Raw genomic sequence first — 16,443 nt, 5'->3', positions numbered from 1 at the left:
AACATATAAACAATTAGACTTCAAAATGGAAATAATCAAGTTCAATCGTGCTTAAAAAGAATAACAATACATAAATACAATAACTAATCGAAAAATTCACAACTTTTAAAAGATATTAAATAATTAAATTTTCAAACAAATTAAAAGCAAAAAATAAAAAAAATACAGATTCCATTTATTCAAGCGGGGAATTCGAATCACTAAGCTGCGGGTAAATTGCCGATAAGTCGCTTAATAATAAATTCGCAAAATTGGTGGAAAATATAACAGAAAAGTTAAATTAATAAAATATAATATACAACTTTTCAGTATTAATGTAAAATTTATTTGACTGCCCTCCGTTAGACCTCTTTATAAAAAAAAAAATTACAACTTTTGCTTTAATGTTATTAAAACATCCCGAGAGTAACACTCGAAAGGAATATTGATAAAAAGAGTGTTTAACAATTATTTTTTGTCTTAAGTTGTGAAACAAGTAAGCACGCCTTGAAACTGTTAATGCGCTTTTCATGAAACCAAGTTTTCAAACTAGTGAGCTGCATAACTCGTGCCATTTTTATGAAAACGACTAAAGCTGAATACATAAAATTTTTCAAACCACTAGTACTGCGCACAAATGTACCACTTTACAAAAACTCAATCAATTTTTTTTTAACTCAGAACGGTTCACCGATGACTAACGAAAAAAGATTTTGCCTGTGTTCTATATGTACTTGTCATAAATTTTACAATGCATGCAGCGAGAAAAAAGTTCCGCTATTATTGCTTTTGTTCGTGGGCATTGTCTACTCATAAATTATATTTAGTTTCGGGGCAAATTTCCCTTGTTAACAATGGAATGCGAAGCTAGGAAAATCGCATTGCAGTGATTGCATTACAAAAGTGAGGAAAAAGTGCAAGTGAGATTTACGAATTGCAGAAAAAACTTAATATTTCGAGAAAGAAATCGAAATAGAAATGGTCGCCCTCGCGTGGTTCGAACCAGTGCAACTATGAAAGCCGTTCGAGAAAGAATTCGTAGAAATCGCCTTAGAAAGCAGAAAATCATGTCCAGGGAAATGCATGTATAGACCAGATCCATGTCAAGCCTAATTAGAGATGATGTCCATATAAAAACCTTCCGTACCTCAACTTGTCATCTTTTGACAACGCGCTTAAAGGAAATTTGAGTTGACAGAAGCAAATAACTTCTTCGGTGGCACGCGGTCTGCGACCATGAAAATACAATATTATTTTCACTGTTGAAGACATTTTTGATAAGCAAAACGACAAAATCTTCAGCACGGCCACCATCCAGCCTCCTTAATACTTTGCTGAGGGGTGTCTTATAAAGGCGTTACATCTCTTCATTTATGCGAAAAAGGGGTTAAGATCGAGGCAAAAGTATATCAGGAGGATGTCTTAGAAGGTGTGGTAAGGCAATTAAACAGTACTCTCTTCAATGAAAAACTTTGGATCTTCCAGCAAGATTCCGTTCCAGCCCATAAGGCATAAACCACCCGGCCGAGGCTAAAAAACAATATTCCTGAGTTTCATAGCCACAGAAGATTGGCCGTCTGGAAAACCAGATCTGAATCCATTTGACTACAGTTTGTTATCATAATTGGAGAACATGACCTGTCGAAGACCTCACAGAAATTTGGAAAGTATCAAACAATCTTTGGTTCGAGCAGCGACGTCAATATCCATGGAAACCGTGCATGCTGCAATATCTGAATAGCCAAATTGTTTGAAGGCTTGTGTAAAAGCAAATAGTGACCATTTGGCATGAAATTTTTTTTTTTTTTTTAATATTTGCATGATTAAATAAAACTAACTTTATTAAAAAAGTGTTATAATTTTATAGCTATAACAGACTTATCTTGTAACAGAACTTATGGCAGGACAAAATACTTATGAACCCATATGCTTATTTTTCAGTTTAATTTTTTTCATCAAAAATAAAGAATATTTTCTAAGTTTTCTTTATTATTTGCATCGAAAAGAAAACCTATTTCTTGAGGGATACTTTTTTTCTCAGAAATAAAAATTATTTTTAACTTTATTTTTATGGCAGATGGAAAAACTTAAAAGGCCAACTGGATTCACCTCACCTAAACTCACCACATCACATTTCGCTGTAAATGATCACGACCAATGGTAATTTTGACATTACACTTTAATACTTTATTATAGAAGTATATTCATTTATTTTCACTTTTATTTTCTAGTGAACAGTTTCGGCTATTTAATGTACATATATTCTGTTAATTCTTCAAGGAACTGATCTTTCAACTATTTATTGCTGATCATCCACAACGCTAGGAATTGACGCCCTACTTTTTTGTGCAACTTTTTTCCAAGCACAGCATACTTAAGCATGTCTTATTGTCTTGTTAGGGTACTATTGCTTCAACATAGTAGTTTTTCTAGTGTCTAAAATAGATGATATGGTTGATTCTAGTATTTTCATCTCTGATATGCTAAATGTTCAAATTTTAATTGAATTCCTTCGATTATACCCCCCTCGCTTTGTGTAGCCCCACAATTTGGTGTCAGCTTACGTCTTTTAGCCTTAGCTTTTCGCTTCTAAGCTTCTTTTTGATGGTGCGTTGTCCCATGGCAAGGATGGACTCGGGTCCTGTTAATAACGAGGCTGCAGCCTCTTTAGCCAAAACATTCGCTACTTCATTCACAATTAGATCCCCTTGCCCTGAGACCCATATGAGCCAATTATGAATTCCTAGCAAATTCAAAATCTCGATGCACTCAAGGACTAATGAGTAATTTCATAATTTGCTCATTTCGTACCTAAAACATACCGGATAAATCTTGACCTTTCCGACCAGTTTGGTGTCACAGGTAGAAATATTAATGCCATCATCATGGATGTATGATCACTTTTCCTAAAAAGCTGATTTCGGGTTTTGAGACTTGTGTAAATTTATTCATATAACTCGAGTTATATATATATATTAGGCCGGGTCGATTTGTGGGGAGGCAAAAAAATCGCCCATTGCTCTGTGAAAATCATATTCTAGGGATCAAAATAAGAAACTTTACCGAAGGAACCATACCTCTAAAACGAATTCTGATGTCCCTCAATTTGGGTCGAACTTTTTAGTTTCTTTTCTCATGTAAAGGCCAAAAATGGTGATATTTTGAAATGATTGTATGGGGAACCCCCCAGGGGAGTTCCAGGGGGTGTGCCACTGGCATGCGTGGATCGGCCGTCCAAAGTTAGTGAGGGTCGGTCATACATTTGGACTCGATTGGAGCACTCTAAAAGGGTCATAGTGGGATTTTTCGTTCGACCCAAATTGGGGGACATCAGAATTCGTTTTAGAGGTATGGTTCCTTCGGCAAAGTTTCTTATTTTGATCCCTAGAATACGATTTTCACAGAGCAATGAGCGATTTTTAAATCGACCCGCCCTAATATACAATATATATATATAATTGGCGCGTACGACCTCTTTTTGGGTGTTTGGCCGAGCTCCTCCTCCTATTTGTGGTGTGCGTCTTGATGTTGTTCCACAAATGGAAGGACCTACTCGAGTTATACAAACATCAAATAACCCGCTACTCTTAAATGGTATTGAGAGATTTTTTTTAACTTAATCGGCACCGAAGGAAATAGCAAAGTAGACGAATTTGCGGAGACCCTACTCCATCTAACTAAACGAGGAATTTAATTCCGCGTGCTTTAACTGACAGGAAGAAGAAGGTGAGATGTTGAAATGTGTAAAGAAGTGAAAGAGTATTGATCTTTTCGTTACAGAGGGAATAAAGCAGACCATTAGATAGATTAGACCAATTAAAAATCAAGAAGCAGTGATTACCAGAAAATTATGTAGCAGGACTTTTCTATAATAAAAATAGCCGCAGCTGTTGCGAAGAAAGCCTCTATTATTTCCAGTATTTTGCATCCACTAAGTGTAAGAAAATGCAGAATTTCACAAAGAAAAGTTGAGTATAGTTTTATGAAGAAATCAAAATGGTTTTACAAAGTTCGAGTAACAGCAAAAAAAGTGAATTTCGATGCACACGAAATCCTTGAAATAAGTCATCACGTGCTAATGGACTGCGGAGTAGTCTCTCTTGTGTAACACTGCAACCAATCAGCCTTTACCTTGGTTGCGTACACATTTTGCTACGCCTTTTTTAAGTGGCGACTGTCTGTTACAACCGATATTGGAAACTAATTGTATGAAATCAATATATGCTCTATTTAAATTAGTACATTTACACTCATTAACAAAATATTTCACTTTTTCCGTTGTCGGCCGTTAAATACATGCAGCCATTATAAAACATAGCCTTACAAAGTACACGTGGGTATAGTATAGTATGTTGCTACAATGTCTGTCAATTTTAATTAACCCTACTTTTATCCAATTAAACAGTTGCGACCCTCATTCCTACTCAACCCTTTGCTCGAGCTTATCAAAAGCATTCCCATAGAAAAGTTTGACATTCCCATTAGTAGTATGTAAGAGTATGCAACTATTTATATGCATACTTACGTATGCATTGGCATGAGTAAGGCAGTGAAAGTTTATCGAAAGCATTGTTTACTTGTATGTGTATTAGCTTGAGCGGGATTCTACATATATTTCTACACACATTTATGTGTTTGTAAGTGAGTATTTGCTTGTAGCTTGAATTGATTTTATACTACGTAAAGCTTATGTACTCGTATGTATGCATACAAATGAATCAAATGAAATTGTAGAAAAAATCTATAAAACACTACTAAATATTCGTACAACTATTACTAACACGACAAATAGTAAGAAATTAAAAAAACGAATTCAACAACATTTATAAGAAATAAATAATTTGTTAAGCTTGGCGTGGTAAATCTATTGTCTTACCCAAATTTTCCATGCTTTGCGAAAGCAAAGCCTCAAATGTATGCAAACTGTACGATTCGGCATCCATTCCTTTAGCCAAAGTATTTCTCAAATGCATTTCATATTCCAGTAAAAGACGTGATGTTGGACTGCCTGGGGTTGGGGTGACATTTGGTGCTTGATGATGATGTTGATGGCGACCACCACCTGCGGTACGTTGCCCATACGATTGATCCTGATCGGAGTTGCCGTTGCTAGAGCTGGGCGTTGTAGCATAGCATTGATTGTCAAACATGACGTTGTCGGAGGGTGGTGAACCCTCAATGCAGCTACGTTCGCGTTCCAATTCCAAGTACAGATTTCGTTGTGGATATCCACGCCCAATTTCATGAGATGATCTGCAATGTAAGCGCAAAACCAAATTCAAACTTAAGATAATTTTATTTTTGAATAGAAAGATTTAATTTTATTTTCTAAAGATTTAAAAAGTTCATCTTGGCGGCCCAAGAGAAACACTCATTAATTCATAAAAGCTAAGTAAATATTGAAAGAAAAAAATTTACATTTCATTGGAGCTGTACGTACGGCGGCCGCCTTGAATCATTTTAGTGAATAAAAAAAGTTTTGATTGACAGAAATCTTTATTTAACCTGTACATGCTTCATTGCTCCATGCTATATATATATATATATATTATGGGTGTTTGGCCGAGCTCCTCCTCCTATTTGTGGTGTGCGTCTTGAGGTTGTTCCACAAATATGGGGAACTTCAGTTTCAGGCCGACTCCGAACGGGAGATATTTTATATGAGGGGATTTTTCATGGCAGAAATACACCCGGAGGTTTGTTGGTGCCTGCTGAGGGGCGACCACTATTAGAAAAACTTTTTCTTCATTTTGGTGTTTTACCGAGATTTGTATACAGCAACCGATTAATTCGCAAGTGTCAATTATGACTGACGTACGATGCCATTTGCAAATATTATAAATTTTCCGGAAGGGTATTAGTCCTGAGCCACCTTGTATAAACAACTCGAGATAGCAAAAAACATCCAAAAACCGCCAACGTAAAAACCAAAATGAAGCCGTTAATATTTTGAAAAAACTACGACAGATGGGCTGACATATGGTATATACTGACGATAGCATATTTAGTCCGGTCCGTAATAAACGTCCAGGCTTCTTATCAAGTAACCATGAAATTTGTTTTCCTAATTCCAATTTGAATTTTAATGTTTTGTACTTATGGATTCAATTTTCTCTATACAATAATTTTTTAAATTAAACATTTAATTTAAATTAAACTAATTAATTAAATGGTTTTTTTTTTGTAATAAATACTTATTTATGTACAATATCATAATGCGAATTTCTTTATTACTTTTATTGCAGAGTTTTTTGGGAAAATATTTATGTTTTTTTCATCTCACACAATTTTTTAAAATTAAGGAACCCATCCTCCTATGTCGCATGTATTTTTTTACACGATTTCTTTGCAAGCATCTCTAAGGAATGTATCTGCCGTGTAAAGACCGAGTTGAGTGAATTGGTTTAGCCACCACAGCCGAAAAATTCTTAACTAATAGAACACCGTTGTTTATCTAATCCTTATGCCAACTACCATTAGGCTTTGTTAAGGTATCAGAATCGTTAGAAATTTTTCAATTGACTGATGTAAACCACTATTGATTCCACACTTAATCAATGATTCGGCTCTACGTAAGGAGTTACTTGTGAGCTAAGTCCATATTACCAGCAGCTTCCGTTTGGTAGGGATGGGTTAATATCTATTTGATTAGCGGCTTTCACTTTGTCACAATAAATACACTTAAGGTAAGCGATGCTTCCACATTATTCTCCACAAAAATATTCCGCTTCAAATCGTATGGACCATTTTCAGAATGTTAATTTTGCGCTTAAATTTCCGACTATTAGCACCTCAAAATTCACGCACCGACCGCACTTGTTGCCGCATGTTTTTGCAACTCTCTTCCTTTATTTGCCAATTTACACTAAAAATGTCGGCGAAACTTTATTGGTGCGGACTGGCTTAAATAGCGAAGTACCTTATGATCAGAAAGTACCGGGAATGTTTAAATAAAACAAAACAGAGTTAAATTTCAGACAAATTTTTTTTTATCTCCTCCAAAAAATAACGCGTCTGAAGCAAAACACATGTGCCAACGTTTAATCGAGTCCTCTATGCACCCCTGGTAGGGATGGCCTTCAGCTCCTTCGTCGCATTCTCTTTAATCTCCTCTATCGACTGAAATCTCCTTCTTCGAAGAGGTAACTTCAACTTGGGAAACAAAAAAAATCGCACGGGACCATATCAGGTGAATACGGTGCTTGCACGATGGTGTTTGTTTACTTGGTGTTTGGTCAAATAATCCAATAATATTGGGCTCAGTGCGATGGGTCCTTATCATCATACAAAATCCAAGAATTGTTTGCCCACATTTCTGGCCGTTTGCGTCGTACAGCACCTCTCAAACGTTTCAAAACGGATAAATAATATTCTTTATTGACTGTCTGGTTCGATGGAAGGTACTCATGGTGCACTACGCCTTGGCAATCGATCAGCCCGGTACTTTTTGATCATAGGGTACAACAGCTTAACCGCTAGATGGTGGTTGCTCCGCTGGTTGCTTTGCCGGTTAGACTTTGGCTTTGCTTTGGTCTTGGCACAGTCATTTTCCTATGTGTCTCACTAAGTTGCAAGCACAGCTTTTTGTTGTGGTAATTTTATTTTCTCTATGCACAGTATTTATTCAATTTCTCTTCTAATTTCATGTTATTTGTTTTTTTATTTGCTAACTTATATATACTCACACACATATACACATGCACACAGTTACACTTACCTCGATCCCGAGAATCTCGACGATTGACTGCTCACGCGTCCCATAGTATTGTTGTTGTTCATTATGTGGTGCATGCCACCAGGTCCGCCGCCACCCATACCCATTCCCATACCCATACCGCCGCCATGCTGATGCATATGTTGTTGCCCAAGAGTATTAGCCACATTGGCATTGTAGTAATTGTAACGGCGCCGACCCATCTCCGGTGAAGTAACGGGACTCTCAGTGCTGGGCATGGGCTTTAGCATGCGTTTCAGAGTGCTCGTGTCGACGTTCATGTCCTCGGTGCTCTTAGTCTTGCGTCTGGTGTTGTTGTTGATTATGTTGTGCTGGTGCTGGTGCATGTCATGTCCGCGTGCATCACGTGTCTGAAACGATAACGGGCGATTGCATGTAATTTGCATGCTTATTTTTATATATATGTATATATTAGAGCATAAAAATATGTATGTACTCGTATTTGTTAGTATGCACAGGAACACAGCAGTGCATAATGTTATTAGTGCGGTGTTGTAACTTAAGTAAATTATTGAGATGCAGATTGACTGCATGCACAGGGGGAGGGGATGGAAAATCAGAAATCGCAACAACAAAATTACGCAGAATCGGTGAAAGTAGGGGCGGCTATTATTAAATACCTAAATGTGCAGTTGTTTAGGTGATTTGTATACAAACACATTCAAAAATTATACTCAAATGTATAGGTGCGTGGCATAAACACACAACATGAGTGGGCGAACGCTTTGAAGTTTCAGGTATGACCACTCGCTCACCTCTAATCTGTGGCATTTGTGGCATATTTCAGGTTATGCACTGGGCATCAAATGAGTTTCGCTCTACCAGTACATTTCGATTAAATCGAGTATGTAAAAATTACGTTCTTCTTATCCATATGACTGACGTGCCCTCACGTATTTGGGTACGGAATACCGGCAGAATGGATTGGAAACCTACTGCGAAAACAAAACATCGAAACAGTAGGAAAATATTTTCTGGTAACAGTAGAACGTCGACAGGCTATAGCAAGTACCTGCGTGCTTTGATCCCATGATCAACCTGAGTCGCACAGCTTTAATTTTTGGAACTACATCAAGACGGACACCCTTATCAAAGCATACAAAGACGGTCCATGGGCCACACCATTATTTGATATTTTCAGAGCAAACTTAGTTACAATTCGGTTTTCTAGATTGGAATGTAATGAAATCGAATTATGGGCGGCCGAAATTTTTCCAAGCACGCAGCCAAATATTGGCCATTGCACTTAAGTCCTAAAGAGATGATTCAAAGAGTAGGGAAAGACCGGTGGGTAGGGCATTCATTGCTCCTCTGCAAACTTCCCAGATACTTATTTGAATATTGGCAACTTTTCGTAGAAAAGAAAATGTAACGCGTCCACTCTCAATTTATCAGACCATTGATTCCCATTTAAGTCAGGCACAACGCGAATAGAGCGTCAAAGAAAATGTTATGTAATATAGTTATGCTCCAAATATGATAGAGAAAATGGTATGTTATGTTCTACAAATATGATGCCTAAGATGACCATATATAGGTCTTACGGAGAAGAAATGTTGGACTTTTCAGGAAATATAATACTTGGTTATTCTGCAACTGTTAGTACTTCACCAACCGTTTTCGTTGACTTTATTAGATAAACATTTGAAGTACTCCACTGTTCCTGCTATGTTTGGTTCTAAAATTTGCTTCGATCTAGTTGTACAATCCAAGAAACCGCAGTTCCCCAATTCATTAGCCATTTCATTGCCATGCACACCAGAGTGTAATGGCATCAGCATAAGTTCAAGCTCATTCCATCTTACAACAGGATGTAGCCTCAACTTACGTGGTCTCTAAAATTTTCCCTGTACTCTGTTTTTAGAAAATTTCCCGACTTTCAAAGATCCATGAATCTCCACAGAGGTTCCCAGTAAATTAAGCCGTACATCTTCCATCAGGTTACGTATATGTTCGCCCGTATATTTCATACGTCTGTATGAAGTAGATACTTTCCCATATTTGCAAGAGCTGTCCAAATCCTTAGCAATCCGTCACCGTGATTTTATTTATGGCGGGTTTGGCAATGGAGCCGCTCATCGCACCAGTAACTACAACAACCATTAAATTGAATTAAATTTTGGAACTCGGCAGGGCAAAATATTTATAAATCTTTCAGCAAATGCCAAAAACGCGCTTATGTCACGTGGGTCCCGAGACACATACCTAAACACTATTTTTTGATTCGATGGACTCTTCTTCTCGATATGTTGAGATCTAACTTAGTCTTGATCTCCCGGTAAGACGTGTTTTTTTCATCAGTAGGACACCGAGTTTCAGGCTTACGCTTAACTATCGAGATTTTTTAAAATATTCGAAATTATATTTTTAGTGGCTGATTCACTCTAGCAGCTATATCGGCAATTTTTGTTGTAACTTCATTCAAATCCATATCAATCCGCGTTCCTCCTCCGATAAATGTGTAGTCCTGGATGTGTAAATATAATGATAAGTGAATAAGCTGGCTAGAAAGGGGACTATTGAGGCGCTTTTCCCGTGAAATAAGGAGACTGGAGTGTCCATAAGCAAGCGCTGAGTTAAAGCACAAACGTTCCAAGGCGCAAGATGCTTTGGTCACTGGTAGATAGATAAACAGAAACTCTCTAATTTTATGGGTGTCCCTACCGGACGTTGTATCTACGCGGTGAAACTTAGTACTGCTGCGAGCCCTTTCTGCACCTGTTGTCTGGAGGATGAAGTGGAATCATCTCGGAACGTTCAATTCAGCTGTTTTGCTCTCGCCAAGCTGATATTCAGATATCTTGCCACTGACACCTGCGGATGTAGCAGGTTTAGACATTACAGCCCTGATGGCTTTCATCAGTAGCCTACAACGGTTAATGCAAACGTAATGCGGCAATCGTTCGGTCGTCATAAGAATTTCGAGGAAATATACGAAACAGAATATTCTTATCGTATGTCACTCAGTGGGCATATAAGTGAATGAACTCCATTTGCATTGGCATGAAACATCTCAATTAGTTTATATTTTATGTGTGGCAAATGAAAGTACGTTACGTGAAAACGTGGGATCAGTTGAACAATTAAGACTTAGGGCTTTTGAATAAACATACATACTTCTTTGTGATATGGTTTTTTTTATACTTTTTTGGCATATGTATTGATTTAAAAAATAATAAGAATCTCACTGTGGCTACTTTGTTTTTTAATTAGTCCTATTTACTCACCATTTCATCGGCGTAATCCTTGGTACGTGTGCCTGTCGATTTGGTGGAAGTGCCAACATTCTGGTGTAATGGGCCACCAACTTGAGTGCCTTCATTCTTCGATATATCCATGTCTTGCTGACCGCCAATGAGTCCATCATCTGGACCCACTTGTGAGCCAACGTGATTTTGTGTGCATAAATCGTTTGTGCCGGTGGCCACACCGGATACCATTACGCTAGGAGTGCCTGTGTTGACACCAGCATTAGAGGCGGCAACATTCGGATCCTGTTGTTTTACTTGGCGACCCAAGGTATCTGTTTGTGAAAATTGATGTACAAAGATAGGACATTAAATATTTTTCTTCAGGAATATATACATTTCTTTATTTCAATTCATTTTGTTAAAGAGCTTTTTAGCACACCTAGCACAGTTCCAAACTCAATTGAAATACACAGCTAGTTTGCTATAACTGTGCTCTCACATAAACTACTAGAAAAAAGCTTTCGCTGGGACATCCTGTATTTAAGCTTTTACTGTGCCTTTATGCAAAAGCTCTTAAAGGCTTGCAAGCTAACCAACATACCGAATCACTTATAAGTAATTATATATATATATATAATTAGCGCGTACACCCTTTTTGGGTGTTTGACCGAGCTCCTCCTCCTATTTGTGGTGTGCGTCTTGATATTGTTCCACAAATGGAGGGACCTACAGTTCCAAGCTGACTCCGAACGGCAGATATTTTATTATTTTTATGAGGAGCTTTTTCATGGCAGAAATACACTCGGAGGTTTGCCATTGCCTGCCGAGGGGCGACCGCTATTAGAAAAATGTTTTTATTAATTTTTTTTTCACCGAGATTCGAACCTACGTTCTCTCTGTGAATTCCGAATGGTAATCACGCACCAACCCATTCGGCTACGGCGGCCGCCTACATACATACATTGGTTTTAGCCCTACACTCTGCACAATAACCAAAAAATTTAAGCCAGTTACTTTTGCGAATACGTAACTCCTAGTGAAATTTAAAAATATGTATGTATATATTTTTGCTGAGTCATTTAAAATGTAAAAATTAATATTTTTTGTTTATTTGTTCGTACCTAATGCACTGTCATATCCTTCATTCGATCGATAAAATTTGGTCAGCTATTACGTGCTCTTCTGGGAAGATTACAGGAATAGTTAAATTTTAATAAATACGCCACGGTCGAGGAATTCACAACTTCTACTTGTATAAGTACATTCAGATATGAACCAAAACGCTTCATATTTACAATATAAAAAATCAAGTTATAAGTGAAGAATAAGAAATGCTTAGGTAGTCGGCTACGAAAATAATGCACATCTATATCCCTTTGTGGTCTAACTATGAGTTCTTAAAATGATAATACAAAACAGAAATATTGTTGGAATGTATTTTTTGTATTATAATCTGATAGATAATTTCATACTATTTTTTTAACATAAATAATATCTGGAACATGCCCGCCGTGGCTACGACTTACATAGTCCACTCGATCAGTCCAATTTTCGACTACTTTTTCCAATAAATCTGAATAACAAATCTAAATGAGCTGAATCAGCAAAAATGCGTCGCGAAAGATGGTTATTTGGCTTTAATTCTTGCCCGAGCTGTATTTGATGTACACGTAAGACAATATATATATATATAATTGGCGCGTACACCCTTTTTGGGTGTTTGGCCGAGCTCCTCCTCCTATTTGTGGTGTGCGTCTTGATGTTGTTCCACAAATGGAGGGACCTACAGTTCCAAGCTGACTCCGAACGGCAGACATTTTTTATGAGGAGCTTTTCATGGCAGAAATACTCTCGGAGGTTTACCATTGGCTGCCGAGGGGCGGCCGCTATTAGAAAAAACTTTTTCTTCATTTTGGTGTTTCACCGAGATTCGAACCAACGTTCTCTCTGTGATTTCCGAATGGTAATCACGCACCAACCCATTCGGCTACGGCGGCCGCGGCAAGATCCGTACGTAAAATTTCCCACGCAGTCGAAGGGCAGAGGTCAACATGTTGAGAACTTTACTCTGTGAACATCGCAAAGAAATTTATTTTTTCTTTTCAAAGTAAATTTCCACGGCTTCGAAGCGTTGTTCTGGCGTTAAACGGTTGATAATGACTTACTAACCCTTACTGAATAGAAATGTCAACATAGTTTGCCATTCTCAGCTGTCAAACCATAGTTGTGGATGTGGATAGTTCTCATGCAGCTAAAAAACACCCGTGCGCACGGGTTATAAACCCCCCAGACGAAGTTTTAAAAAATTTTTTGACATGAATCGATATGAAAAAAAAAATATATATTAGCACTGCAACAAAAGTTAGAACCCCCCCTAAATCTGAGGGTCTGCGCACGGGCCTGCCCGATACAATGTAATGCAAAATTTGCCCAACACCTGTGCGCGAATAACCTGTTTAAAGAGGATTTAATTGTGTTTTTTTTTACATCTATATTCGTAATTTTGTGTTATGCATTGTGAAATGGACAGCAGAGCTCAGTCCTGTGCGAGTAGTTCCGGACGTAAGAAATGCGCTCACAAATACAAAGCATATTATTGATTCTGTCGGAGATCCCGACGTGATCAGGAAACTCTCCCGCAATTTCGTAATTTGTGAACTCGGTATTATTAATTACGAAAGAAACACAGGATTGACAGTATTTCCTGACAAATTTGTGCTTTAAAAAATAATGCTATACTTTGTCGGGGAAAATTTAAAATAAATAAAAACAATAAAAGTAAGTTATTCAATTGTTTAAAGTGAACAAAAATCTGAGGAATATTATTTATCGGCAATGGCCGATGACCTCCAACTGCGGTCAGTACGAGAGTCAATTGTTCAAAGTGAACAAAATCTAAGGAATATTTATTTGTCGATAAATAGCCAACGACCTCCAATTGCGGCCAGTGGGAGAGATTGCGCTGATGGAAGGGCAAAAATGAATTAAAATTATATTATTTACATAAATTCTAAAATTCACGAGATTCGATCCTTATAAGCGGGAACTGCTTTTATGAAAATCCCGTCTATAAGCACTAACTGTTCATGTATTCAAATCCTCGATTATAGGCAGTACCGGTGCATCCAATTGAACGATGCGCATCATAAACCTTTGGAAATATATAGTCTGGTTTCTGGGTCTGAATGTTGGTTAAATTTTGTCGGCCTGTGTAATCATGTACGCGCTTCGCTAATGTATTGGTTGCTCCGCTTAGCAGCTCAAAATCATACGAGTAAATAAAGATAGCGGAAAAAACTTTTAGACAAAAATGTTCACAAAAGAATGATCTATAAAAAAGCTCTGATGTATATTTTCCATAAAATCAATAAAAAAAAGTTATTACGCTTTAAAACAATGCATCCCCTAATTTTTCGCGTAATTTTGTTTATAACTTTTTTATTATTAATTTTACAATAAAACGTTTTGAATGAAAGTTGTAGATAATATTATTATCCACAAAAAAGTATTTTACAAAATTTTCGTAACTTTCGAAATTCACGAGATAATCGCAAAAAACCAGTTGCACCCTTATTTCCAAGATGGCGGCCGCGGGACACAACCCCCGACCCCGAAAACTCAAACTTAAGTTCACAGTGATGGGCTTTACATAATAAAACCATAAACTCGCATACTCCTAAAATTACGAAGTTAAATCCTCTTTTGACTGGACTGTGAATCTATTTTACTTTTAAGTATCGTAATGAAAAAATCTTATTTTGTATTTACTTTACATACATACATATGTACATTATTTCAACATTTTGTTTGTACTTTTTACTTGTGTCTCCGAAAATATTTGGATGAAAATAAGGTCCGAACAATTTTCAAAGTAACTGCCTTCAACGAATGGCAACTCTTTGCTATTAAATGTTTGATGTGTCACAGCACAAATTGTCACCCAATGTTGGCGTGCCAATTATTCTCTTGCGGAATTCTCCGATTGTGTAACGTAACAAGACTCGCTGTGAATAAGATCATCCCGAATGTAATCGAGGCAACTATTTATTCTTAAAGTTGAAGTACATCTTCATTTCACACATTCCCATTATTTCCACCGACATGCCTATTAACTTAGATAGGCTAGGTGGATTTGGTAAATATAAGATAGACTTATGCTTAGAACCTTGGTCTCTTATGATGTGGAGAGCTGTGAGTACACTTGGAAATATCCATATCTACTATAATGTATTCCCTTTCTTGAGTGGCCATCGATTTCTCCAGATCTCAATATCATGGAGAACGTGTGGAGTGAATTGGTTCGAGCAGTTTATGGAGGAAATAAGTGGTACTCTACAAAGGAATATTTGGAATTCTATTCTACACACATGGGACTTCCTTAACACACAACTACTGCAAAAGTTATTTGATTCAATGCCGAACAGCGTATTTCAAGTTATTGAATAGTTTGGAAATACCACACATTACTAGGCAGAGCACACAAAAATGTGTTAAAATATTCCCATAATCGAAATGCGTTTATACCTACCTTCTTCTCAGCTAATACAAATGATTTTGTTTTTGTTGCTTGTTACGTGAACGTTTTTCTCTTAACACACTTGACCAAACAGTGCACGAAAAAATATTTTCTCTAAACCACAATAAAAAATATATATATTGTGCATTTATAATTATGCAACCGGGTGTATATTTTGACAGACGACACCTTTGTAAACTCTAAGCGGTTTTGAGCATTATTTTGCAGATGCAAAGGAATACAGCTCATAGGAATCATCCAAGTACCCAAAAACAATTAATGAATTTTTAGTAAATTTTTGCTCGGTGTCAACTTTATGGCTTTCACTACAGTGACATAATAATAAAAAATTTAAACATAGTCAATTAACTAAATATTGAAAAGCAATTTGAAGATGTACGGACGCCAATTTTGTAACCTAGAGTAAATTGTGTTTTTAAAAAATGTGCCAATAATTTTATATTCCAGATTGCGGCAGGCAACGCAGATATTGTTGACATCAATCTACATGAAAACCATTTCCATGTAAAAGATTCTCTCTGTGATGCGACAGTAGATTTTTTCATTGATAATACTATTAATAAGCAAGAAGTTTTTGAGTTTTAAAGAACATTTGAAACAGTTTTGCAATGAATTTGTTGCTTAAAAGTTTATTTTAAAGACACTGGCTTTCTAAGCTTACGACAAAAAACGTCATAAACGATAAAGCGAATAACGTAGTTTAATTTGTTTGTGAGAGGCAAAATAAGACAAGTGATTTCGGCGATTTTCTGCTATCGAAAAAAAAACATCAAAGAAGTTGCATCAAATTTTGTGTAAAAAATGGAAATGTTGACAGTGGCATACGGTGAGACTACTCTGAGTCAGATGAAGAAGAATATGTGAATGACCACGCTCGCTTGAGACAGTGAAGAAAATTGTTATAGAGAATCAGGTACTTTTTCCCCCGGGCCCGGAGTTCTCAGAGGGGTCCGGACTCGAGATTATACGTATTTATATGAATTAGACTTTATTGGAAAGGG

At 37.0% G+C, this 16,443-nt stretch overlaps 1 protein-coding gene across 1 annotated transcript in view; it reads right to left on the bottom strand.

Annotated features, from left to right (window-relative positions):
- The window catches only part of LOC129242115 (protein still life, isoform SIF type 1-like), a 125,045-nt gene that overhangs the window by 79,314 nt on the left and 29,288 nt on the right, over positions 1–16,443 (bottom strand). Inside the window, exons 7-9 of the mRNA XM_054878673.1 lie at positions 10,942–11,237; positions 7,697–8,064; positions 4,856–5,232 (exon numbers count right to left, since the gene is read on the bottom strand). Coding sequence (XP_054734648.1) covers positions 4,856–5,232; positions 7,697–8,064; positions 10,942–11,237 — 1,041 coding nt within the window. The remainder of the gene's footprint in view (positions 1–4,855; positions 5,233–7,696; positions 8,065–10,941; positions 11,238–16,443) is intronic.

The sequence above is a fragment of the Anastrepha obliqua genome, chromosome 3 (assembly GCF_027943255.1).
Source record: "Anastrepha obliqua isolate idAnaObli1 chromosome 3, idAnaObli1_1.0, whole genome shotgun sequence".
In the NCBI taxonomy this organism is placed as follows: Eukaryota; Metazoa; Arthropoda; class Insecta; order Diptera; family Tephritidae; genus Anastrepha; species Anastrepha obliqua.
This window is presented reverse-complemented; position numbering and strand designations above follow the sequence as displayed.